Source organism: Macrosteles quadrilineatus, unplaced genomic scaffold (genome assembly GCF_028750875.1).
Source record: "Macrosteles quadrilineatus isolate MER2022 unplaced genomic scaffold, UCM_ALF_1.0 Scaffold_11__1_contigs__length_5352618, whole genome shotgun sequence".
Lineage (NCBI taxonomy): Eukaryota > Metazoa > Arthropoda > Insecta > Hemiptera > Cicadellidae > Macrosteles > Macrosteles quadrilineatus.
The window spans coordinates 1,929,296-1,954,550 of record NW_026542604.1 but is presented as its reverse complement, the minus strand read 5'-3'; the positions used below and the strand labels follow the sequence as shown (position 1 = coordinate 1,954,550).

The 25,255-nt window shown below is 36.7% G+C and overlaps 1 protein-coding gene across 1 annotated transcript in view; it reads right to left on the bottom strand.

The window, feature by feature from the left end:
* The window catches only part of LOC129004783 (D-beta-hydroxybutyrate dehydrogenase, mitochondrial-like), a 30,950-nt gene extending 6,088 nt beyond the window's left edge, over positions 1-24,862 (bottom strand). Inside the window, exons 1-7 of the mRNA XM_054433418.1 lie at positions 24,663-24,862; positions 22,663-22,906; positions 13,639-13,744; positions 13,127-13,279; positions 8,960-9,112; positions 8,461-8,579; positions 5,261-5,491 (exon numbers count right to left, since the gene is read on the bottom strand). Of these exons, the coding sequence (XP_054289393.1) occupies positions 5,261-5,491; positions 8,461-8,579; positions 8,960-9,112; positions 13,127-13,279; positions 13,639-13,744; positions 22,663-22,899 (999 nt within the window). The 5' untranslated portion in view covers positions 22,900-22,906; positions 24,663-24,862. The remainder of the gene's footprint in view (positions 1-5,260; positions 5,492-8,460; positions 8,580-8,959; positions 9,113-13,126; positions 13,280-13,638; positions 13,745-22,662; positions 22,907-24,662) is intronic.
* Positions 24,863-25,255: the final 393 nt, after the last annotated feature.

Sequence of the window (25,255 nt, the reverse complement as noted above, 5' to 3'; positions counted from 1 at the left end):
ATGAGGTTATTTTATTTACTCTTATTTTGTCATTGATTATAGGAAATAAGTAAGATTAGTAGAGATAATTAGACCACAGTTTATAATAGTTTAGACCAAAATTAATAAAAACCACAGTACAAATCGAGGCTCTGTACACAAGTCTTAATAAAAAAAGGATAAATGCAAATTATTTTACTATTCCACTTTTTGAGGAAAGAATAGAAAAATAACAATGTTTACATGTTTTAATTCTTCATGGTAGCTTTTTGTTTACAATTAATGTTTGTCTGCTTTAACTTTGTTTGGATTAGGCCCGGAAATATTGATGTCATAAAAAGAAGATCAAGAATAATCAGGAATCACGATTTTAAATTACCACCACAACCTCAGCCGAGTTTTATACAAAGATTGAACACAACGTCAACATTGACCTAGGATACTGCAATTAGACAAACCATCCTTTTATGAAATTGTGTTCAGTGTGGTTACGTTTGGGGGTGCCTATCAGCGCCCCCAAACGTGAAAATATCACTTTTATTTCAACTATGAATATATTGTAGTTTAAATTAACTAATATGGGAAATAACGATGTACACTTTATTCAATGAGGGTGGGTAATTATTAAGGATATAACTGATAACGGTATGGATAATAAACATTGACAATTACGTCATTAGCTTTACTAGCGTGTTTACTTTTTATATTCCTGCTTCATGTGACCAGTTCTTTTAGTAATCGTGAGTTCTTTTTTTTCAAATGAATGTTATTTGAACCAAACAGCTGTTTCAAAACAAACTGTTATTGTTTTTACTTTTCTTTGTTTACACTTATTTATTTAGCAATTAATGCAGTGAAATTGATATAAAGGATAGGTGTGATGATTTATGTGTACTGTGAATTTTATTGGATATTATCGTTTTATTTTAGGTCGTTTCTATTCAGACCTACTGGAAATTGTGTATAGTAGTTGTATTGTGGTGATAACAATTATGGAAGAGGCAGGTATGCTATGGAAGGTGGTATCGTTGACTAAGTCTATACACTTCTCAATTGACTATTACTCTCTCTACTGTAGGCTACTTATAATCAGTGTGCGTCTGTGCGAATCGACTGCAAATCTCACTTCAACGCTTTTCACATCGTAAACATTGCAGAATTGCTGTTTTATTGTAAAATTATCGGATTTAAAATGCATATCGTATAGGCCTATGATGGAACAAAAACATATTTGGTCACACAACATTTGTTTACAAGATGATTTTTCACATTAAAACTGCAAGAAAATTTGTCTTTATATGTGTAAACTAGCTGATCTGAATTGTACATGGTTTTAACTGACTACTGAAATCCCGTACGTAGGACGGGCTAACACCTCGTGTATATTTAAATAATCTGTCATATTCTTACCGAATAAACGAACATATCAAAAGTTATAGCATTACATATAGCATAAATACGTCAACCCTACGTATGTCATTTAATTTCTATCCAAATGCTGAATTTGTGTCACAAACGCTGAATGTTTACAGCTGTTACGTTAACACGTTCGCTGCTACAGACGTTCCAGAACGTTAGCAGGGCCACGGCGCCAGGAGCTAGGAACGTTCCGGAACGTCAACATTCATTGTTGTTTAATGTTTCCATGGATAAGCCAGCTCGTCACAAGCGTCCTATATTTCATTGCAGCTCGTGGGGATGTACTTTTCTGACAATAAAAAATAGTTTCTCAAAATCACCACTAGGGTAGTTTGGATCAGGGCTTTGTCCCATCTCTTTCCTGCTAGATAGCGACACTACTTTACCGACTGCAACCTAGGTAGTGCTGCTATATATCAGAATCACTTAGTACTATGTCCAAAGCAAGTTTTATTGCAGAACATTATCATCCAGTATAACTACTGTTGTTTTTACTGTAATTCAGTTTATCGGCGGCAATGTCACGCAGAGGCCAAGTGTTAGTTCAGCTCCTGGCGCTGTCCCGGCATCTAGCGGTCAGCAGCGAACGTGTTAAGCGAATGGCATTATACAAAAAGCTAGTCTAGAATATTAGCGTTTGCTGCTGGACTTTTTAAAAATTAAAACTTAATTTCTAAAAAACTGAAACACTAAACTAAAATTATGGTTTCAACATTCCCTAGTTCTACCGACACAAAAAGTTCTATTATCTTTCTTTCAACACAAAAAACATGAAAATCCATCAAGTGGCTGGCTGATTTAGAATAGTGAAATAAAAAAAACCCTGTCACGTTTAAATATATATGATGAGTGAAGGATGTGTGTAGAAAAAAGTGAGATGATCAGTGTAGCTTTGTTTTGACTAAGATCAGGTGTTTCATTATCCAGGGTCATTCATTTATAGCCCAATTATCAGGTACAGCTGGGTACAGTTTTGAACCATCAAAAAGCTATTGACTTTTCTCAGGATTGATCCAGCAACCTTTGATTGTTAGGCAAGCTCTACAACAACCACCCATCCAATCAACTACCCACATCTGTCTCTGTCACACTCATTATAGCCAGGAAGAGCTGTAAAAGCAATAACCAACTCTGTAAAGTCCTGTAATGGTCAAATTTTATTAGGGGGGTTAGTTTTAATTATTTAAGGACCGCGAAGTGCTCGAGCGCGCTCGAAAACAAATTGGAAGTAAACACGTCCAGTTGTCCACTTGTCAAGGTCCCTAGTTCGTGACTTGGCCGCCGCGACCTCGGGGCGCTGACGTAGACGTGATGGGGAGAAGCCGAGACCAGTGGGCCGGGGTTGATTATTAGGACAGTCGATGGCGAGCGCATGTTCACAGAACGCCTCTCCTGAGAATATACGGCGGACCTGCTGCGAATGTTAAGACGTGGATGCGACTCGCAACGAGCGAGATTAAAAACAATAATAAAATCGAGATAAGTAGCGACAGAAGTAAGTACTGCAGTTTACCCTTACATTATTAGTCTTATTTTCCCGTTCACTTTGGCGAGTAAAAGTTAATTTTCTTTACGATCATCTTAGTTGTAAGAGATTAGCGTATTGTATTTCTCAGGCCGGCACTGCGAGTGCAGTGCCGCAGTAGCCTACACTTTTTAGTTTATTTATCTAAAGTGGTTTTATTTTATTTTATCTAAAAGTATTTTATTTAGTTATTTCGAAGCCAAGAAGTCCATTGGCATATTAGCGCTGACTCATTTCATTTCGTTAATTTATTATTGCGTGTGACGACATTTTAGTTCACTACGAGAATATTATTTTTAGTTTTTATACGAGAAGCGATTCCTTTTGTTAGGCCTAGAAGCTGGTCAAGTACTTTAGTTAATTTAGTAAGCAGCGTATTTAGTGCCGACTTATTCCTAGTCAGTGCGTCATTGTGCTGACATACCACTATAGTGCACCCGTGCGTGTAGGACGACGAAGGGATATTTACAAGATCGAGAAGCGGTTAGCGAGCGATGGGGGCTGTCAGCTAGAACCCTGGTCTACTCACGAGCTGTCCGAGCAAATCGGAGGTAAGTTTAGGATAGGTTAACCTACCCGAAATAAACACCTCACAGTCCTGGTACGAAATAGTTCACGTTTTCGTTGTCAGACCACACCCTACTCACAGGGACATATTTCCGAATAGGCGGACTAGGCGCCCGCCTAGGGCGGCAAATTTTAGGGGCGGCAAAATTTTGAGGGTAAAAAAATAAAAAAAAACTAAGTTTTAATCTAAAAAAATTAGCAAATAATTTTGGGAACGGCAAAATAGCCATTTCAAATATTTTGATGAAGTATACAACTATTTCAGAACGCATCCAAGTCAAACAAACGTCAATAGTTTATCACACAGCTGTGTAGAGCTGTCCGTGCTGCCCTATTGGTCTGGCGGACACGCTCGCCGCGGGAGCGAGTCGCCGTGCCGGCCGCTATGTAGTGACAAACGTAGAAAACACTCCCTTCTGTTTACTTCATACACCACTACGCAGCGGCAGCTCTATAGCTGAAAGGTCCTTTTGATAGGTTAGGTTAGGTTAAAACCTAGGTAAAACCAAGAAGGAAAGTTTGAACTAAATACTTACCACTGTACCAAACTTAACTAATTAAAAATTGTATATTATTCTTTCAGTATTAGTACGTAATTTTTCTTTGCGATTCATGTGCTTTTGGAAGAAATAAAAAGTATAAGAAAACATATTTCTTTCGTTTCAAATCAAAGCCAATAGCACGTCTCTCAAGTGGATCTGACTAATAGTGTTCAATGAAAAGCGTTATAAGAACCATTGTATACAGACGATTTTGTGTGCCGTTTCAAGCCGCAAAATGGGATTGTAAAAATACTGATTAGATAAAAAAAGTTGCATTCCGTGTAGGCCTATCCAAGTCAGAGTGTTTTGCAAAAAAACGGCACAAAAAAGTCCGTTAAAAGGGGTCGAAATACTATATTTCGTACCTAGGGCCGAAAATGAGGTTTTGCCGGCTCGAGATAGTTTTTAGGTTCGAGACGAAGTCAACTTAAAACGATCGAGAGCTGCAAAACCATTTTGATCCGTGGTACGAACGCTATTTCCCACCACACTATACCTAAATAGCACCTTAATTCACCACAATAATGATGCACACTGATAGTCAACACAACTAGAACTTTAAGGTTATGTGAAAAAATAATTTGAGGAATCAGCAAAAGTTAAAATAAATAGTTACTAAGCAGCGGTGACAATAAAACAATTCTATTGCAATGCTATGGATACTGATTGTGTATTTAATATGCATTCATGTTTTAAAAAGTAAGCGATCAGCTGATTTTGCGGCCCTAGGGATCTAAGAACCTGCTCGGTCCCCAGATGACGATGACTTTAAATCGTCATTTGGGATTTGGGCTTTAAATCGTAACTTTCAGCCACCAATTAACGCATGCAAAACAGCTAAAAACATCATAGTGTGGTGAAAAGTTATTAAATTTGTTGATGCAGCATGCAATATTACCAATTATTTTTCCACAAAACCAGCTGACAGGGCATGTATTGGCCATTGGGGTGATATTAGTGAGGTCGGGGAGTGCGTTGAAAAGTGGGAGCGGGAGGGGCGGCGGCAAATTTTGTTGCCTAGAGGCGGCAGATACTTAAATACGTCCCTGCCTACTCATGATAAGTGGTTCTTGCCAAACCGTAGCAGTATATTTTTGCGTTTGAAGAGAAAGGTATGTCAAACCGCCATGAAGTCTAAAAATTGTTCTCCCTTTTTCAACTTCTTTTTTACCACAAGGATTCCATTCATAATTTTGACACTTATTTACTAGATTACACATTGACTCACCTATTTGTCAGGCTTGTACTGAGGCATAGCGACAAATCTAGTGACCAGTGCGTCACGCAGGACTATGGGGGCGACACAGGCCAGGTTATGGTAGAGGCTGTAGCGCCAGGGTGTGTTGTGGTAGTGAGGGCGAGGCCGAGGATCCAGCAGGGCAGAGTCTAGTAGTCTGTAGAGCGCAACACTCTGTACAGGAGCTGCAGGCTTGTCTCCTGATAGAGCTGTTAGGTATGACTGTAGGGGAAAGCATCAGGTTTAGCTAAACTTTCACACACTACAGCATTACAGCATTGACTTTTGTAAACTGAAGTAAGTATCCTAAACGGACTAGTTGCAGTTAATTTAATCAAATATAACACAGTTGAATTAGCATGTCACATGGTGTGCTTTAGTCAATACTATATTTTCTCCCCTAGTTTTTGTTACTTAAGAAAGAAGGGAGGATGAAGCAGTGGATCGTGCAATCTGGATGCAGTGTGTTGGAGAGGCAAAGTACCTCCTTGGGTACCAAGAGCCACGGCAGTAAGTAAGTAAGTAAGTTTTTGTTACTATACTATGATTGTTGATCTGATCTATCTATATATTAATAGGCAAGCATGTTTCTTTAGAACCTTTTTTCTCAGCTCGTGTGCATCGCAGGGAAAATCTGCGCATACCGTTGGAAAGATATTTTCCTGTAGAAGTGCAGAATCCCTTTAAAAATTGAAATAGGCTCAAATATAAGCACAAAAAATGGATTTGAAATTACACAGAAATAACATGGGCTTTATGGGTTGCCATGCTGATGATGAAATAACAACGAAATATAAACATAAAATCAAAACAAATGGAAGAAATTACAATCACATGTTTTATTTACAGCGTGGTGTTAAAATAGAGAAGCCTGTACCTTTACATTCCATTCCATCCACATGTTAAAGTTGTCTCCAGTTTTTTCTTTAAATTCGTCGTAGTTGATGTGAGCCACCAACAGATTGCACTGATCTAAATGACTAACTTCTGTCGAATACAAGATGTTTTTTACCAAGTCAAACTTTTGGAATGACTTATTATGAGCTATAGCAACTGTTATGACCCATCAACTCTGTCAGCAACAAAAAATAAGGTATAAAATAGAATTTAAGACATGCATTTGGTGACTGGCTCACACAACTATATGTTTTTAAATAACGAAATGACGACAGCTGGTCCATAGAGATGGGGTGTCTACTTCAGTATCCAATAGTCAATATGTGTACATTACATGTTTCTGGTCGAGTTTCGACCACTGGACGACCACTAGTATAAATTATTATGCAGTTAACCATAAGTTGTTCTTTTAGTCTGGATTGGTTAAATAAAAATGTTGGCGTCTTTGACAGCAATCGGTAATAATTTATATCAACATACTCTGTTTTTTTCCCAACATTCTACTATAGGTATATTGATGATGTATGTATGATCTATGTATTGTGCACTATGTAGGGTGTGAATGATAAATAAACATAATGTTAGCGTTTGGTAGGTTTCAGTTTGGCTACCTTATTGATACTTGATAGTTCGTAGTAACATAAATATTCTATTTTTTTGTGTATACATTTTTATTACTTATTGTAAAGAACAAATTACCATTTAAAATAATAGTTGTTAGCGCAGAAACGCGCACCGGGTAATTGCTAGTTATATTATAAAAAGAGAAGCACGATTTTTGCCTGTAGAACTCCTCCGTGGTTTTTCAACAAATTTTGTTAGTTCACGGCTCATTTGAAACATCTCATTGAGTAGGTGTCATATAAGGTCTGACATGTTTAAAAAGTCCCTAGGGCTCTGTCCCAGTGGTTCTTAAAGTTCCAATGTCTCATTTTTTTTGTTTACATAGGTTTGAGCTATTTTTTTTAACAGCTAGTAATAAATTTATATGTTTATGTTGTAGGAATCAAGGAATGAAAACAAATAATATTTTTTCCTACAGTTACCTAACAATGTACATGTTCTCTCACTGATTTGAGAAAGCAAAGTGGCCAATTCGCTCATCAGTGAGACAATGTTAACATTGTCTCACTCTAATTACTTTGTCTCACCCCAGATTTGCAACGTGAAGGCACGAAATAGTGAGCGCGTAACATGCAGGCAACGTCGTATGCGCGCGAAATACGTTGGCAGCACTGGCTGTAAATCAGCTGGTCAGCTGTTGTTCTGTTGTATTTGTCGCTTCACGTTAAATGTTATATTAAAAGTTCACTTCTGTGTAAAAATAGGTTATGTTTCTTCACCAATTTATTTGTTTTATGATAACTGTAGGAAAAGTACAATGTGCAACTCGAGTTCAAAGTACAATTGCCTCACTCGAGAAACCATTCCTCACTCGCCTACAGCTCGTGAGTAAGGATTTCTCTCGAGTGAGTCAATTGCTCACTTTTCTCACTAGTTGCACAAATAACTAGTGTAATTACATGGCTTAAGTTAGTTTTTTTTTTTATTTCACTATTGCCTGCTTTTTCAATACGCACTTCTTTAGTACTCTTCTAAACAATTGCATTGCTGGATAAAACGGTAATCATAGCAGTATTTAGCTGGAGCTTTATCTGGACTCCATGTACTGATTCCAATAATTAACTTGCGACCTTCTGACACTGCTCCCTTTCACATTGGACTGGACACATTTCCCCTTTTATCCCGGCATTCGCAATGACCATCAACAAGGCGCAAGGACAGTCAATTAGCATAGTTGGAGTACTTCCAAAACATGTGTTTGGACACGGCCAGCTCCAGTAGAGCAAGGTCTTTTGCTGGGCTACGGTTTTTCGTAGAAGACATTTCCGATCAGATGATCATTGTTTTTACACTAAAAACATTGTTTATATTAAACTGTTTCAAAATTTACTGTTAAAGAATATAAAATGTGTATTTATTACATCAGTGAGCGCATGATGTTCCAGGTTTGTTGTAAAATAAATAGCTTTAACTTTCACTGAGAATTTGAGGAGGGATGATAAATTGAGACTAATAACGTGCTTATGCATATCTGTCATAGGCAATGCCGTCCTTCACTATGTTGAAACAGCTACATTTGGAAACTGTTCTACATAGTTTAATAAACTCGCACAATCGTGCGACCCCGAGACGTCCTAGTTAAAATAAACATGGTAGACATACTTATTTTCATTCCAAAAATAGAATTAAAAAATATAAATAGACTTGAATTAAAATCAAATAAAGAATACCTGGTACAGTTGATAATAAGAGCCGTAAAACTTCTTAGCTTCCTCACTCATTGCCTTTAACATAGTTTCAGCATGAGCATTCTGATTGGACAGTATGTTGGTTTGTTGGAAAAATGCACCTGTGTACAAACATTTAAACTTTGTTAAATATCATGATTTTTCAGTGACTTTTGGCCTCTTTTGTGAATAGAAGAAGAATTTAAGATTCAGAAGAGATTATTGCAATAGGATCCCTGGACAGTGTTTGTAAGAAATGCAATTTCTCTAAATGGAAAGGTCAAAGGAGTTGTCTCCCGAACCCCTATATTTCCTCCCTCTATGATGATTTGAGAGTGAAAAGTATTAGAACAAATCTGGCAAATACAACAGTGATTTCCAGATTACTTCATTTAGAGCACAACAAATTTTTGTAAGAGCTTTATCTTCACTTTCAAAGTCCAAGGACAAGATAACCATTTATTTAGATATACCATTATTTAGATTATAAACGAATTACTACCAGGTATCAATGATATGACTGAGATGTTGTATTTAGCCCATTCGACTCGCAGTGCGTCCGACCAGGCCTGTAGCCCGGCCTTGCTGGCAGCGTACACGGACAACCCTGGCAGTGGCAGACTGCCACAGTGACTGGTCATGTTGATCACTCGACCTACACCAACATCAGACACAGCTAAACAAATTTATCTAATCATATTTAGCAACTCAACCAAATAAAAGCAAAAGCATTGTTGTTTGGTTTTCTTTAAAAAAAAAAAAAAAAAAAAAAAAAAAAAAAACTAGGTGGCGTTCGCAGAGGCATCCAAAAATTGAGCAGAGTCATTGGGGTTCATATTATATTGTTATTTGCCTTCTCCATCGAGCTTCATAACTATTTTTACCCACAGTTTTTTAAGTGAATACAACATTTGTGTAGAGATAAATATAATTAGATTGGTTACACATTGTGTGTAATGAAGGAGAGTAAAAAACACAGAGATGTCATTTTAGGCCTTTTTGGAGACATGCATTTACATTGTAAGTTTAAAACTTGTGGGTTGGTCATCAGCGTTTCCCAAACAGGGCCGGCTAAATCCAGTTTCCAGCAGAAATCATTCTCGTGGCCAAATACCCCATAATAAACAAATAAATTAAAAATCCTCGGACAAAAATTAAAGTTTGTCTGTACACGTTACAATTCTATTTTGGTGATAACCTAGAAATCAACCCCTACAGTTTTGGATTTCATTTTGGCTACTGATAACTGCATAAGAGGACTTCATGTGATGGTGATTATGTAAGTGAAAACACGAAATATAATTATTGCACTCTCTATTCATGCCTACTAAAACATAACTTACTAGCCAACTAGATAAGTATGCTCGGTAAAACAATTTAACATGTTTTTTTTTTCAATATCAAAGTACCAGGAAACCGAGCTTTGCTCGGATTGAGTTAAATATTAAATTTATTTTAAAAGCTATTTAGCTAAATGAAATATATTTATTATGTACGGGTATCAATGTGCATGACCCCGTGGACATCAATGTGATGCAGATGATACAAAGAAAACATTTTGACACACCTTTATATAAATACATTTTATATTGCAATTGAAATAATAATTGTTATGTAATATGATTTCTATTGTACTGTCAAATATTTCTTCAGCTGTTTTATTTAAGACTGTTTTTTTATGCCTATGTAATGTTTACAGTTTTGTGTAATTCTCTCATGTAAAAATTAAGTTACCCTATTTTTGTTAAAAAGAAGATTGCGGAAAAAAGAAGGTTGAGAAGAATCTGGCAAAATAGCAGGAATCCAGTCGATAAAGCAAATTTTAATAGGGCATCTCGAAATTTGAAGCGACTGTTATATGATGTAAAAAATCGCTGGTTTGAGAATTACACCCAATCTCTATCACCTTCCGAAGCTACGGATTATTCCCTCTGGAAAGCTACGAAGCGAATGAAGCGCCCAAAGATTCGAATTTCGCCTATTTTAAAATCTGATGGGAGCTGGGCAAAATGTAACACAGAAAAGTCTGAAGCCTTTGCTCAATACTTTGAGAATGTGTTCAAACCAAATGCGGCAGTAAACAACGAGGAAGAGATACTTGAATATTTGGATGCTCCGCTACAACTTGACTTCCCATTGCAGAAGTTCAAACCATCAGAACTAAAATCAATCATCACCAACAATCTTCATTCTGACAAGGCTCCTGGTTACGACCTCATAACTGGTAAAATACTTAAAGAGCTTCCACGAAAAGGAATAATGTTTTTGACTATTTTATTTAATACAATGTTAAAACTTGAATATGTACCAGATCATTTCAAAAGAGCACAATTGATAGTCATTCCGAAACCTGGGAAGCCTCTTGACCAGGTAATTTCTTACCGACCCATAAGTCTTTTACCAATAATGTCTAAGTTATTTGAAAAACTTCTTCTGAAAAGAATACAAGAACTTATTGGCGAAGATGTGATTCCTGCACATCAGTTTGGTTTCAGACGGAAACACAGTACCATAGAACAGGTTCACCGAGTTGTTGACGTGATACGTTAATGTATAGAAGATAAAAAGTTTTGTTCAGCTGCCTTCTTGGATGTTAGCCAGGCATTCGATAAGGTGTGGCATGTTGGCTTGTTATATAAAGTAAAAAAGTTTTACCCCATTCAATTTATAGCATTTTAAAATCCTACCTTCAAAACAGGACTTTCCAAATTAAATATCAAGACGTCCTCACTAACCTACGTCCAATTAATTGAATCTGGGATTCCTCAAGGAAGTGTCCTCGGGCCGTTTTTGTATATTCTCTACACAGCAGATCTCCCAGAAAATGAGTTGGTAGAAATTGCTACATTTGCGGATGATACTGCGGTTTTGTCTGTTCATCGTGATCCATTTCAAGCTTCTCTAAATTTACAGCAAAATCTGAACATAATTACTGATTGGTTTACGACATGGAGATTCAAAATTAATGAAACTAAATCTGTCCACATTACTTTTACTCTAAATCAAAATTCTTGTCCTCCTGTCACAATAAACAACACCCAACTTCCCGAAGTAACTGAGGTTAAATACTTAGGTATCCATTTAGATAGGAAGTTAACTTGGAAAACACACATTTGGAGAAAACGGCAACAACTAAATTTAAAATCTAATCAGTTAAATTGGCTCATCGGAAGAAAATCAAAACTTAGTCTGGAAAATAAATTATTGCTATATAAAACTATATTGAAACCAATCTGGACATATGGAGTGCAGCTATGGGGCTCAGCGAGTACTTCTAATATAGAAATTCTCGAAAGATATCAATCGACAATGCTGAGGAAGATAACATATGTACCATGGTATGTCAGCAATAGGACACTACATCAAGACCTTAAGATGCCTACAGTTAAGGACGAAATCATGACCATAAGTGAACGATATATTACGAAATTCGAATCTCATCAAAATCATTTAGCTCTTAACTTATTAAACAACGTGGATACAATTTACAGACTTAAGAGGCCATCAATTCTCGACCTGCCCTACAGATTTTTGTAAAGTGTTTTTATTGAAAAATTTGTTGTTGAGAGTGCTTAACAGCTATTTTTAATGTTCCAAAGTCAATTTTTCGTATTACATAGTATTTACTTATTGTTCAATATATAATAGAACAGATTGTAAAGTAAATAAATAAAAAAATAAAAAATTTGGTTTCTAAACATTTGCTTTCATAACACCTGTATCAGCTGTTTTTATTAACTGCAGCTAAAATAAGGTATTGACGATAACATGAGCACTTTCAATGGCTTCTCGTGGCCAAATACCCCATAATAAACAAACAAATTAAACATCCTCGGACATTAATTGCTACAGCCATCTAAGAGGAGTTTGCGTGTTACGGAATGCACAAGAGTCGACGTATAAGAGCTTCACTCGCTCTGCTCAATTAATTGTGGTACAACAAAATATAAATAGGTTTTTGTGACTTTTGAAAACTAACACAACACCCATTGTGTGTTTTATTGATAATGCAGCGTTTAAAAAAAAAATTTTTTTCAAAATGTGAAAAAGTTTATCAAGACAAAGACACCGATAATTATTGCATAAGCTGCAACAAGATCTGAGTTGAATCCTTCTATAATGCTGGTTGCTGGGCAGGGCAAGATTCAAGATTTTTATGTCAAAAAATATACAAAATGCCAACACTGTACTGCTGTCAAATACTGCACTGATTTCCATTGTATACGACTTTTAACCGAAGCAAACTGACAGGACACCTTACTAAAAACCGTAGCATATTATTGTCACTTCAATTATTAAAATATCACAAATTAAGTGTTGGAAATTTGAAATTTTTACAGTCACTGTGAGCGGTCCACTCACCTAGTTTGTGAGTAAACTACTACATATTTCATACAGGAGGTTTTGTCTACTCAAGTGAACTAAAAACCAATGATACAAGTCTCAGGCAATGATCACACCTAACTTCTACCGCACTAACAAGACTGGTAAAACCAAAGTCGTAGCGTAGTAGTTCTAAGTTTATTACTTAAGTTCAGTGAACAGCTTTTGGAAGGCTTTATGAATTTTTCTTACACTAAGAAAAATGGATCAGAGACAAAGGTTAAGAATGATAAGATGAAAACAAATGATTAGCATATGAGTAGAATTGTTTGGGAACATTCCATACCTTTGTATTTCCTAAGCAGAGGTGCGAAGAGCCTCGCAACAGTGATGGCTCCCAAGAGATTCACCTCTAACTGTAAGTCGACTATTTGCTCCGTCTGCCACTCCATCTCTCCAAACACCATCACACCTGCGTTGTTGATAATGCTGTGGAACTCTAGAAAAAATTAATAAATTAACTTTTTAAAAAGGAATATAGAATAGGAATTACCTATGGTAATAGCTTATTCCCTTTAAGAGAAATTCGCTAAAACCTAAATGTGTTGTAAAAAACGTGAGTTTCCTTATTGCTTTTACAATCAAAATGAAGTATACCGAGCCCTGGCTTGGTCCCCCGGTACTATTAATTGAAAACATCAAAAACTCTAAGGAGTAATCAATCAAAATCAGAAAAATCTCATACAAAGTTATATGAAATGTTGTATAAGTAACTGATAATACAACAATTAATTAATAATACAAACTGATAATAGTTGATAATACTACAAAGCTAGTACCTATATAGTTTAGACTTACTGAGATTGTTATTGTTGTCCAACAAAGATGAGACTCTGTCCACCAACCGAGAGATATCCTGAGAATGTCTCACATCTACCATGACCACCTCCAGCCTGCCACTGATCTGCGATTGACATGATCAACACTTTGAACATTGGTTAAAAAATATTTTGTCACTATTTAGCGACAACAATATATTTCATAGAGTAAATATCATCAGTCTAAAATAAAAGTGTTGTACATCAATGAGTTTCAAAGCTTTGACTATTGATAAAAGTAGACATTCCACAAAAATCAAGAAGAAACCTGACACAATCTATCTGGAAATCCAGTCTAAGATGAAGACATCAAGTGTGCCAAAGGCATGGATTAGGTTAATAATATTCAGCTGATAAAATTTGATTTATTTTTGTTTTCAACTTATAATTTTGTTACTTTGTAAAAATAAAACTGTGTGTATCAATAACTCTAAACTTATTTCAGTTTTGTCAAACTTAAACTAACTAACTTGAACTTTACTAACGTACTATTTGAATATGACGACTCGACTGCGGAAGAAGACCGCCAATCTCAAGCTACGCGTAAAGTCTACCCTTGCTGAAGCGCCCTAAATCAAGCTAATCATGACAATAATTCAAATGGTCTTTCATCTGAGCGAGTGTTGGAAAATCCACGAAGTTTAGTACAACTGCCTAAACTAATCCTACCCATGTTTGACGGTAATATTCTTATATGGCAAGAGTTTTGGGACTCGTACAACTCTGCTATTCAGGGTCAGCAATATTTAAATAAAGTAGATAAGTTCAATTATCTTAAGGGTAGAAACACACATACAGCGACTGGGAGCGGAGCAGGGTGGGGCAGAGCGGCGCGATTTAGAGCAACAAAATCAAACCTAAACAATCAAGTAGGATCGCGCACACAAGCCGCTGTGGCGAGCGTAGCGGTTAACTTTGGAACAATCTCGTTTGTTTTTCTAGATTTTGGGAGCGGAGCGGGCAACGATCTTGTGGACATTTTTACTTCCACTTTCGCCAGTAGTCCGCTCTGTGCATTCTACCGGAAACGGAGCGTTTTGGGACCTTCTCGAACCTTCTCTTGTTGAAAGAAGGTATTCAAAGGTCGGGGTGGACATCTATTGCATGAATCAAAACTGGAAACAAATGGTGATATTAACCATGTACCTCCCTTCCACCATTCACTCCATGCAACCACTCCGATTGGTTTGAAGCACGCAAAATTCATGTTTTTAGCCAAGTGTTTTTGCTGTGCTGCAAATTGCGTGCGAACTTACTATGTGATATCTTGGAAATGATCGAGCTCCTGTTCGTGTCGCTCTCTCTAGTTTTCAACTTATAATTGTTACTATGGAAAAATAAAACTGTGTGTATAAATAACTCTCAACTTATTTCAGTTCTATCCAATTTTCAAACTTAAACTAACTAACTTATACTTTACTAACATACTAACATACTAACATACTATTTAACATCAAGTTTAGTTTCTTTGGAAAAAGCAGAGTGGGACAAGATCCCCATGTCAACAAGACCGAAGAAGAAAATATCGACGATTTTGGCATTACAGTATTGTGAATAAAGATTACGTCGTTTCCAAGACCGTGAGAAACAATAATAATGTCTACAAGACCAAAGAAGATATCTAAGATTTTTGCACTAGGAAAAAGGTGACGTTTTTTCCGTCACCGCAGCTAGGAGACGATGATGACGTCTTCAAGAGCGAAGAAGATATTCATGATTTTGCCTTAACGGCAGAAAAAAAAAAGACTGGAAGACGATGACAATGTCTACAAGACCGTAGAAGATATCCAAGATTTTTGCACTAGGCCTATTGTGGAAAAAGGTGATGTTGTTTCCTTGACTGTGGGAGACGATGATGATGTCTTCAAGACCTCAGATGATGTCAAAGATGTTGCTGCGATAACGTAAAACAATGACGAGTTTCCATGACCGCGGGAGACGATGATATCATGTCTAAATGAACGCAGGATATATACAAGATTTAGCTGCGATAACAGAAAATGATGACGGTGTTTCCATGACGATAAAAAACTATTGTTATCCCGTTCTGTAACAATGTGCGTACATTATGTAGATACACAAAATAGTTATAATAAAAATCTAAAGAGAGGTAATGGAATCTCAAAACAAATATGCAGGGCCATATTTCCCTTATGGTGGTTGCCGGGGGCCTCAGCCTGGGAGGGGGCCACACATAAGGCCTCAAAGGATTTTTTTTAACTCTTGAAAAGTAATTTCACCGATAATCTGTAAGGAGATACGATTTATTACTGTTGTGACTTTGAATTAGAGTTCATAATAAGCACGCATTTGAATAAACTCTTTTATTGAAAGTAATATTTACAACTGCAAATTGAAAAGGTAAACATTGTTTTAAATCTAATGACAACAGCTGATAATATACAGTATAAAGAATACTACAATCTCCCCCACTTATTTTGAACTCATTTTGTAACATAGTCTTTAAGGTAATCTGGAGCTTTATGAGTGCGGGTTGAACATCGTATTCGTGGTCGTGGTGATGTTGGTTGTAAGTTCTCTTCACCTGGTAATCTGACTAATTCTGGTACTTGCATAGGAACTTGCTGTTGCGGAAGTATGGGTACTTGCATTGGAACTTGTGGAATTTGATTAGGTACTTCTTCACATTCGTTGAAACGAACCTTCTTTAGGCCTACTTGAGTTTTCCGGAGTTGGTCTAGATGACGTTTCAGTGTTCTTCCAGAATCTAACCTTACAATATAGTGAAGAGTCCCTAGTTTCTGTATAATCTCACCAAATGTCCATATATATTTATTATTTTGTGAATACTCCCTAATGAGAACTCTCTCCCCCACATTGAATGTTCGAACTCTTATTATTGAAGGAGGATTCTTTGCCGGATGGTAAGGTTGAAGAGCATCCAGCTTGATGCGAATCCTACGATGAAGATATCGTTCTGCAGGTGATTGTCCATTTGAGAGAGGAGTGGCACGATATTGTTGAAGAATCTCTTGAACCTTTGTATGTATTTGACGATGGTCATCTTCCAATGCTTTTAATCTTTGCTTCAAAGTCTGGATAGTTCTTTCAGCAAGACCATTTGTAGCTGCATGTCCAGGTGCAATCAGTTTCTGGAAAATTCCATTGGATGAACAGTATTTCTTGAATTCTGCGCTGGTGAAAATTGTGGCATTGTCTGATACCATCACTTGAGGATAGCCATTAGATGAGAAAATGTTGTCGAGAAGAATGATAGTATTAGAAGTTGTAGGAGCATTTCTCAATACTTTAACTTCTACCCACTTTGACTTGGCACACACAAAAACAAGAAAGTAGTGGTTTTGAAAAGGCCCCGCGTAATCTATATGAATACGCTCCCAGTTTTCTTCTGGCTCTACCCATGGATGAAGGGGTGCTTTGGGAGGATTGAATTTTATGTGGGCGCAAATTTCACACAATTGGACTAATTTCTCTATGTCCTTGTCAATCCCTTGCCAATAAACGTATCTTCGGGCTAATTGCTTCATCTTTGTAATACCAATGTGAGTAGCATGTAGTTGCTGTAAGACTTGAGGTTGAAGGCTGTTAGGAATGACAGCACGAGTTTCCTTGAAAAGTACTCCATTGTCCAATGTGTATGGTAGGTCAGTAGAAGAAGACAAAAGTTTCCTTTTAATTTCTCTAAGATTTTGGTCAGCTTCTGTTTCCCGGGCTAGAATAGTTGCATTTAAATGTTCAGAAGATATTTCAAAAATTGTTTCTGAATGTAGCAAGGTAACTTCATTGTTTAGGAAAATGTCTAAGGTTTCAGAATGTTGAGTGACTGGAGCTCTGGATAAACAATCAACATTAGCATTTGCTTCCCCTTTCTTGAAACGTATTGAATAGTTAAACCCTGATAGAAAAGATGCATAACGGAGTATTCGGCTGGAAGTCATGGGTGGTAAGGATTTGCTTTCATGGAAAATTCTTGAAAGAGGGGCATTATCTGTAATTAAGGTGAAGTGAAGTCCATACAGATAATTGTAAAAATGACTGACTCCAAACACGATCGCAAGAGCTTCTCGATCGAGCTGACTGTAATTTCGCTCTGATGGAGTTAAGGATCTGGATGCGTAAGCGATCGGTTTCTCTTCATCATCAATTATGTGACTCATTACAGCTGCAATTCCGGTAGGACTGGCATCACATGTTAGAACGATTGGACGATGGGGGTCATATGGTACTAGAACTCTTTTAGAAGTTATTTCCTCCTTGAGACAATCAAATGCAGATTGACAATCTATTGACCAATGAAATCTTCTATTTTTCTGAGAAGCTGTCGAAGAGGTGTTGTTTTTGTAGATAGGTCTGGGATGAACCGAGCGTAGTAGGTAACCATTCCAAGAAATTTCCGGACCTCATCAATATTTCTTGGTTGAGGCATATTACAAACAGCTCTAATCTTTTCTGGACTTTTTGAAATTTGATTGTACTTAATCACATGACCAAGATAGTCAATCTGTTCGCAAAAGAATTTGCATTTGTCTTTGTTTAGATGCAAGTCGTTCGCATGTAGACGGAATAGACACAACCGTAAATTATTGTAGCATTCATCTTTTGTTGTACCATGCACGATTATGTCGTCAAAATAAACTTCAGTCTTTGGTAACCCGTTTAGAATTTGGCTTAGAATGCGATTGAATTCGGCAGGCGCGGTCTTGATTCCGAAACTAAGTCTGTGCATCAAGTATGTACCGCGGTGTGTAGTAATAGTTTGAATTTTGCTGCTTGGGGCATCAACTGGAATGTGCAAATAAGCCTTGTAAATATCAAGCTTGCAAAAATATTTAGAGTCTCGCAAACAGTGTAAAACATCTGGAATGTGTTTGATCGGGAAATTAGATGAAACAATACGATCATTTACGCCTGTTTTGTAATCAACACATAACCTCACTGTGCCATTTTCTTTAGGAATAACAACTAAAGGCAAACCCCAATCGCTAGCATCGACTTTAGATATTATGCCGGATGATTCAAGACTGTTGAGTTCTTCCTCAACCTGAGATCTAAGGGCAAACGGAACATTACGTTCTTTGGTATACACAGGTTTAGCGTTTTCACGTAATTGAAGTGTAACTTTGTGGTTGGGCAAACATCCAATTCTTTGGTCGAAAACTGTGGAAAATTCAGAAAATATGTCATCAATTGAATGGAATGTTTCGGAGACATTGAAAAAGTTTGGTTGATTTGAACCATCATCTATTTCTTGTAGACTTATATGTAAGTGTCGAATCCAAACTCTTCCTAGGACTGCTGGACAATTATCAGGAACTATATACATATCTTCAATTGATTTATGGTTTTTGTAAGTAACCTCAACTGTAACTTTGCCCAATGGTTTAAATACATTATTTGTATAAGCACGGAAATACACATTAGTTGGGTCAAGTTTGACGTTGAGATTTAACTCATTGAAAGCTTTTTCTGGTATTAATGTAAATCCTGCTCCGGAATCTATCTCAAAACGCATTGGTTTGTTATCAATTGAAACTGTAGCAAAATACTTATGTGAATCGGGTAAATTTGATCGTTCGTTCTGGTCAAATATGTCTATGATATTAGGTTTGGTAACTGGATGAACTTCAGTGATTTGATTTAAGCCTAGCGGAATGTCATCAGAGGTTGAAGAAATGTACTTTGTTGAATTGAACTTAGATTGATTGGTAGAAGACTTATTTTTCATTTGGGTTGAAATGCAAACTTTGGCTACATGGCCTTGTTTTGAACAGGAAGTGCAATGAAGTGATGACTTGCTAGTGCGACACTCAGTTGCGCGGTGATTATTTCTACCGCATCGAAAGCAAAGATCTCCAAAACCTAGGCGATTGAAATCTACTTTTGATTGAGAACGATAAGTATGACCAGAATTTGGATTCTTACGGTAGTTTGAACGACTTCTCTGATGTTTTGTACCTACATTTGAAAGTTTATTGATATCTACATCAGTTGGAATTGAATGCTGATGTTTGTTCAAAGCCTGGGTCTCTAATCGGGAAGCTTCCAAAGCAGTAGCTTTGGTTACAATGTCTTTGAATGAAGTAGTGTCTGATTGTAATAACTGTTCTCGAATCCAGTCATCTTTTAAGCCTCTTATGAATTGAGCTCTTAAAAATGTATCTGAGACTGAAACTTGTTTTGAACATTCACACTGGACTGTAAATTCACACTCAGACAGGTCTTTTTGTAGTGAAGCTATGTATTCAGGAATTGATTGATTTGCTTTTTGATAAGTGTTTAAAAAGTAATGTTGTGAAACTACAACGTTTCTGTGTGGTGAAAGCATGTCACGTAGTGATTTGACCAAAGTAGCAAAATCTAGGTCTTTGATAGGTTTTTCAGGTCCAATTAATGATGAAAGATTATTGTAGTGAACAGAGCCAATTGAAGCGCAAAGAAGTTGTGCTTTTTTCCTTTCATCTGAGATGTTTTTGACAGCAAGATAATTTTCAAAGCGTTCCAAATAGTTTTTAAATTTTTCCTTTTTCTGATCGAAATTTTCAAATGGTTGAATACTTACTAACGTATTACTCTGCTGTACTGGAGGTTGAAGTTGAAGTTTTTCGGTAATCTTCGTTGCAAGTGTAGCTGCAAGTGTGACTTGGCTCTCAGTGAATGCTTTCAGTAGTGCTGTAAATTGTTCTGCATCCATAATGTACAAAATCGAAATTTAGAAAAGGTTTTAAATCCAAATAATGAGTAGAAATTTTGAAAAACTTTTTCTCGTCGCCAATTGTTGTGACTTTGAATTAGAGTTCATAATAAGCACGCATTTGAATAAACTCTTTTATTGAAAGTAATATTTACAACTGCAAATTGAAAAGGTAAACATTGTTTTAAATCTAATGACAACAGCTGATAATATACAGTATAAAGAATACTACAATTACCCTAGCTTTTATTATAGCAATCGCTAAAAGCATCAACTACCGAGATTTAATATATTATGATTTGCTTCAATCGCAGCAGACTAAGATGAAGTCCCCGTGTCACAAAAGATGTTCACTATTTTGTCGTGAATGTAGGAGACATGATGTCTCTGCGATCAAAAATGATATTCACTATTTTGCCATGAACGTGGAGACATTCGAAATTCTTTTGATATCGCAGAATATGTCCTCTATTTCACTGCAACCGTAGGGGACGGTCACAATTTTGTCTTGAATGAGGACAATTTTATTCATTTTTAATTTTGTTTCTTGTTTAATTTTGCCACAATTGCAGTAGGTAGTATTTTAAACCGATTATAGTGAGACAATTTATAGATTTTTAAATCCATACTTTTTCATAGCAACCCGATTTTGTCCCAATCTAAATTTAGTCCAAGACCCAAAAGTAAATTTACGCTACACCACACTGTTTTGACGAAATTTCCACGCAAGGATTTAGTCCAGAAAACAGCTGTTTGCCGCCAGTTTATTCAAATGGAGTTTCATTGCGTACTACTGTTCTGCAATGAGTTTCACCGGACAATAATCAGCTGATTATACTGTATTTGCGTGGCAATGAGTGGTTATAAACAAAAACATAACTAGTGATTTTTAGTCCTTTAGTTGGTGGAAATATATAATGATTTGTACGGATTAAGTAGTATGGCGTAAACTATCGTACGTAACTCGTCCAAAATGTGTGTACCGGACTCGTATGGTAATCCCGTGCGAGACGACCACACTCGTCCGGTAAACACTTATTTTCAGGACTAGTAACGTAATATACTATTTTAACCTGACCCAAAGTAATAAGGTCTGGCCAGCCGATCCCCTCATGTTAATATCTTAAATTTTAAAAAATATATATATTTACTAGCTGTACCCGCGGGCTTTGCCCCGTTTAACTTTATAAGTGAGCTCGTTCGCATAGCTCAATCACGTCCTGGTTGAAGTTCGTTCGCTACGCTCACTCACTTTTAGGTTGGAGCTCGTTCGCTGCGCTCACTTGCCTTCAGGTTAGCTCGTTCCCTACGCTCACTCACCTTTTGGTTGCAAATTAGCTGTTGTCATAAATGTAAAAGAAATAATAGTGCTGCACCCAGTTGGTAATCCTTGTAACTTTAATGCTATTGAACATCATAGAACAGAACCAACTTGTTTAATTGAAACAGCTGTTAAGATTCATTTCCATTTAAATATGAGTACTCATAAGGTTAACATGGGAAACTCCAGAGCCACTGGGGCGGAGCCGGAGAGTCCGATCAGAATAAAAACAGCTTAGTTTTCCTATTTAATGCCTAAAGAATCAGTGTACACAATTTCAGCCTCCTAGGTAAATGGGAAGTAAGAAAATTAGTGATGAGTGAGTGAGTCAGTGAGGGCTTTGCCTGTATATATATAGATTAGCTACTGTACCCAAGTGAGTGAAGATTAAAAATAAATTCTCGTAGACTTAAAACCCTTTAGTATCCGATTTGTACCATTTCAGAATCATACCTTCCCATAGTTGGTTACTATGACTAGTCTCTTAACCTCCTTCCTAGGTCTAATTTCCAATCGGATAGTTGAAAACAAAACGTCGAGTTCATCAAGTTGAAGCAATCCCGCGTCTATTTCTAAACCCCCTAAGCTTCATCCACCAAAGAGAGCTGCTGGGGTCTCATTGATTGAAAATCTGGCCTTCAAATGTGAGTAAATGATACATTAGGATTAGATCTATACGACACCAGCACATAAATGTGCAATGTACAAACTTAACAAGAAGATGAAAGATGCGAGTTGAATGAGATGTTAGCATTGTTATGTTACTGACCAAGATCAGCTGGTTCTATAACCAGGATCAATATTCATTAAAAGCCCAAAGATCAAGGACAGCTGGTCTCGGTTTTTAAAGCTTCTTAAATTTGTCAGCATTAGGCTTGAAATGTTCTAATAACCAGGCAAGCACTGAATCCACTCAGCTACTCAGCAATGAACAACATGTGGGATGAATGAAATCTCTTGTACTCTCATTGTGACAGCCGTCTCAGTAAAACAAAACTATCTTCAATCACCTGAGCGATGCGCAGAAGGTCCTGAGCCCCGCTGCTGTTCAAATCGAGCACCGCAGCCACCACAGTGAACCCCCGACAATGACAATGCAGCGCAGTGGAGTAGCCGATGCCAGAGTCACACCCAGTAATAGCTACCACTAGTCGGTCTGCGGACAGTCTGCGTTTCCTGCGTAGCCAGACTCCTGTAGACACGGCTAACACAGCTGCAGCACAAGCTATCAGCCTTGGTTGAATCATTGTTAATCTGTGAATATTATTAACGACTGAAAATTATTTGTAGAAACAATTTATGGTATGTGACTTAAAATTAAAATATGATTCCAGCAGGAAAAAAACATTCAATACAGATCTTTTGGTACTTGGACCCAATTTTAACCAAAATTATTTAGATTGTAAAATTGTAGACTTCTGGGGATGACCACATCAGTAACAGTGGATGAACTAGTTGAAATACTGGCTGACGCTTTAGGATGCATTGCAACAATCCATTTTTTTAGGCAAGCTAAAATTATAGCTGGAGGATTGATGCAATGGATCAAAAACATTGGCAATTGGCCAACATGGTAATCATCTCCTGAACACCAAGATTCTACTTTGAAGTATGTCTACTGACTGTGAAAGCCCTTTTTCTAGCGCAGTTATTTTGACTGGGTCCTGCGTTTTTTATGGTTTTAGCAAATTTCCCTATAGGAAAGTAGCTATTACCACCGTAGGTGGCACGGTAAGACCTAGACCCGGGACCGATTTTCTTTTTCATTTTGATGTCCCCAGAGGCCAAAAACACCATTGGTTCAAATTTTTATATATGTATATATATATATATATGTCCGTGAACGCGATAACTTGAGTAATTTTTGTCCGATTTTGATGAAATTTGGTTTAAAGGTGTAAAGCGGGATAAACTTGAATGAGTTCGCGAACCAGCATGATCGCACCATGGGAACGGGGCTTTACGGGGGGTTTTATGGGGTAAAAATTGGTTTTTCTCACTTCTGACCCTCAAAACACAAAATTTCCCAATTTCTCTTTAGACCTTTTTAAAGAGCTTAAAAAAACAAATAATTTAGTATATAAAAGTATTTTCGTTCGGTTATTAGTAACGGAGAAAATTTAAAAAATTTTAAATTTAAAATTCCCATGTTATTCTTATGGATAGTATTGTCAAATGTTGTAGTTTGCTTGTTTATGGATATATTTTGATCAAACTTGGCAAATTTATTTATTTTGTAATAAGCTATCAATATTTTACTCAAAAACACACTTTATTAGTTTCCTTGTAGCAGCAAACCTAGGTACTCGTTAAACCTAATGTTATTAAAATATATTTATCTGAAAATCAATTCAGACAAATGGAAATTCGCTTAGTCGGCAGGTTTGCTGCGGCTGGGGTATTTATTATTATTATCAGAGTAGAATTAGTGGAAGTTATAAATATCAGTGGTCAAAATTGAATACATGATCAATGTTACAAATCATAAAATATGCCCGTTTCAGATGAACATAATATGTTGAATGGTTGAATGTTGAGCAGGCGTGGCAATTGACCATCAAAAGTATGGGGCTCCCCAAAATTGTTGTCACTGATGAAGAGAGTAAAGAATTACGACAGAGACTTTGCTGTTACTTTCTAAAGCAGTGGTTGAGCCAGAATTATTGACATATGTAATGTTTATTAAATTTATGTTAAATAGCCGCTTCGAAAAAAAAAATTGTTTTCATTTTGAACTAGAATAGTAGTTTCTAATCAATATCATAGTGAAATATAATTGGTAAGCCAGTTGTTTCTTTAATTATATTTATTCTAGAAATTTTGCACTTCAAAGCATCTAATGAAAAATATACCAACATTCCAACCATTTGGTGACATAAGTCATATAAGCTATCTTGTCAAACATAAAATGTTAATTGTGGGCTTTACTTAATTCAACAAGCATATAATGATAAGAATTCGATTTAGCTTTCTACCAACAATAAGATGAAAACCAAACTAGGATAAATACCACAAAATCCAACAGAACAAGTCACAACACTTCACATAACCTTCTTTGTTCTTCAGATTTCAATTTCAAAGATTTCAAATCAGGAAAGAATCATGTTTAAATTTGAATTCATACACCTTTCAGAGCCCATTATAATCATATAGACAGACAGAAACAACCGGCACTTGCACAACTGTACTCAAACACATCAGATGATTCTTGAAACAAAACACGACACAAGCAAGAAACAGCTGGAGCTGGATCAAATCAGCTGAGAGCAATGACCGGATGCTTGTCCTGCTCTGATTGGTCAACTGCTCCAACCGGTTGTATGGCTAGAGGCGGGAAATTACACTATTCAAATCTTTGTGGCATTTGAAACAGATCCAAACTTCAATTACTGCCCCTGTATTAAAAAAAAATTAAAAGGAGGCATTTAAACTCCATCCCCTAAATTTACACTGTTATTTTTTGTCACCAAGAGAATTTTGGTCCAGGTTTGTTTTACCATCTTTCATTAAATTAAAGAGCACAGAAAGCTAGAAGCTGGATAAGTAAGTGCTGGCCAACAGTGAGGTCGCCACAAGACAAGCATTAAAAAAATTCTGTCCTTG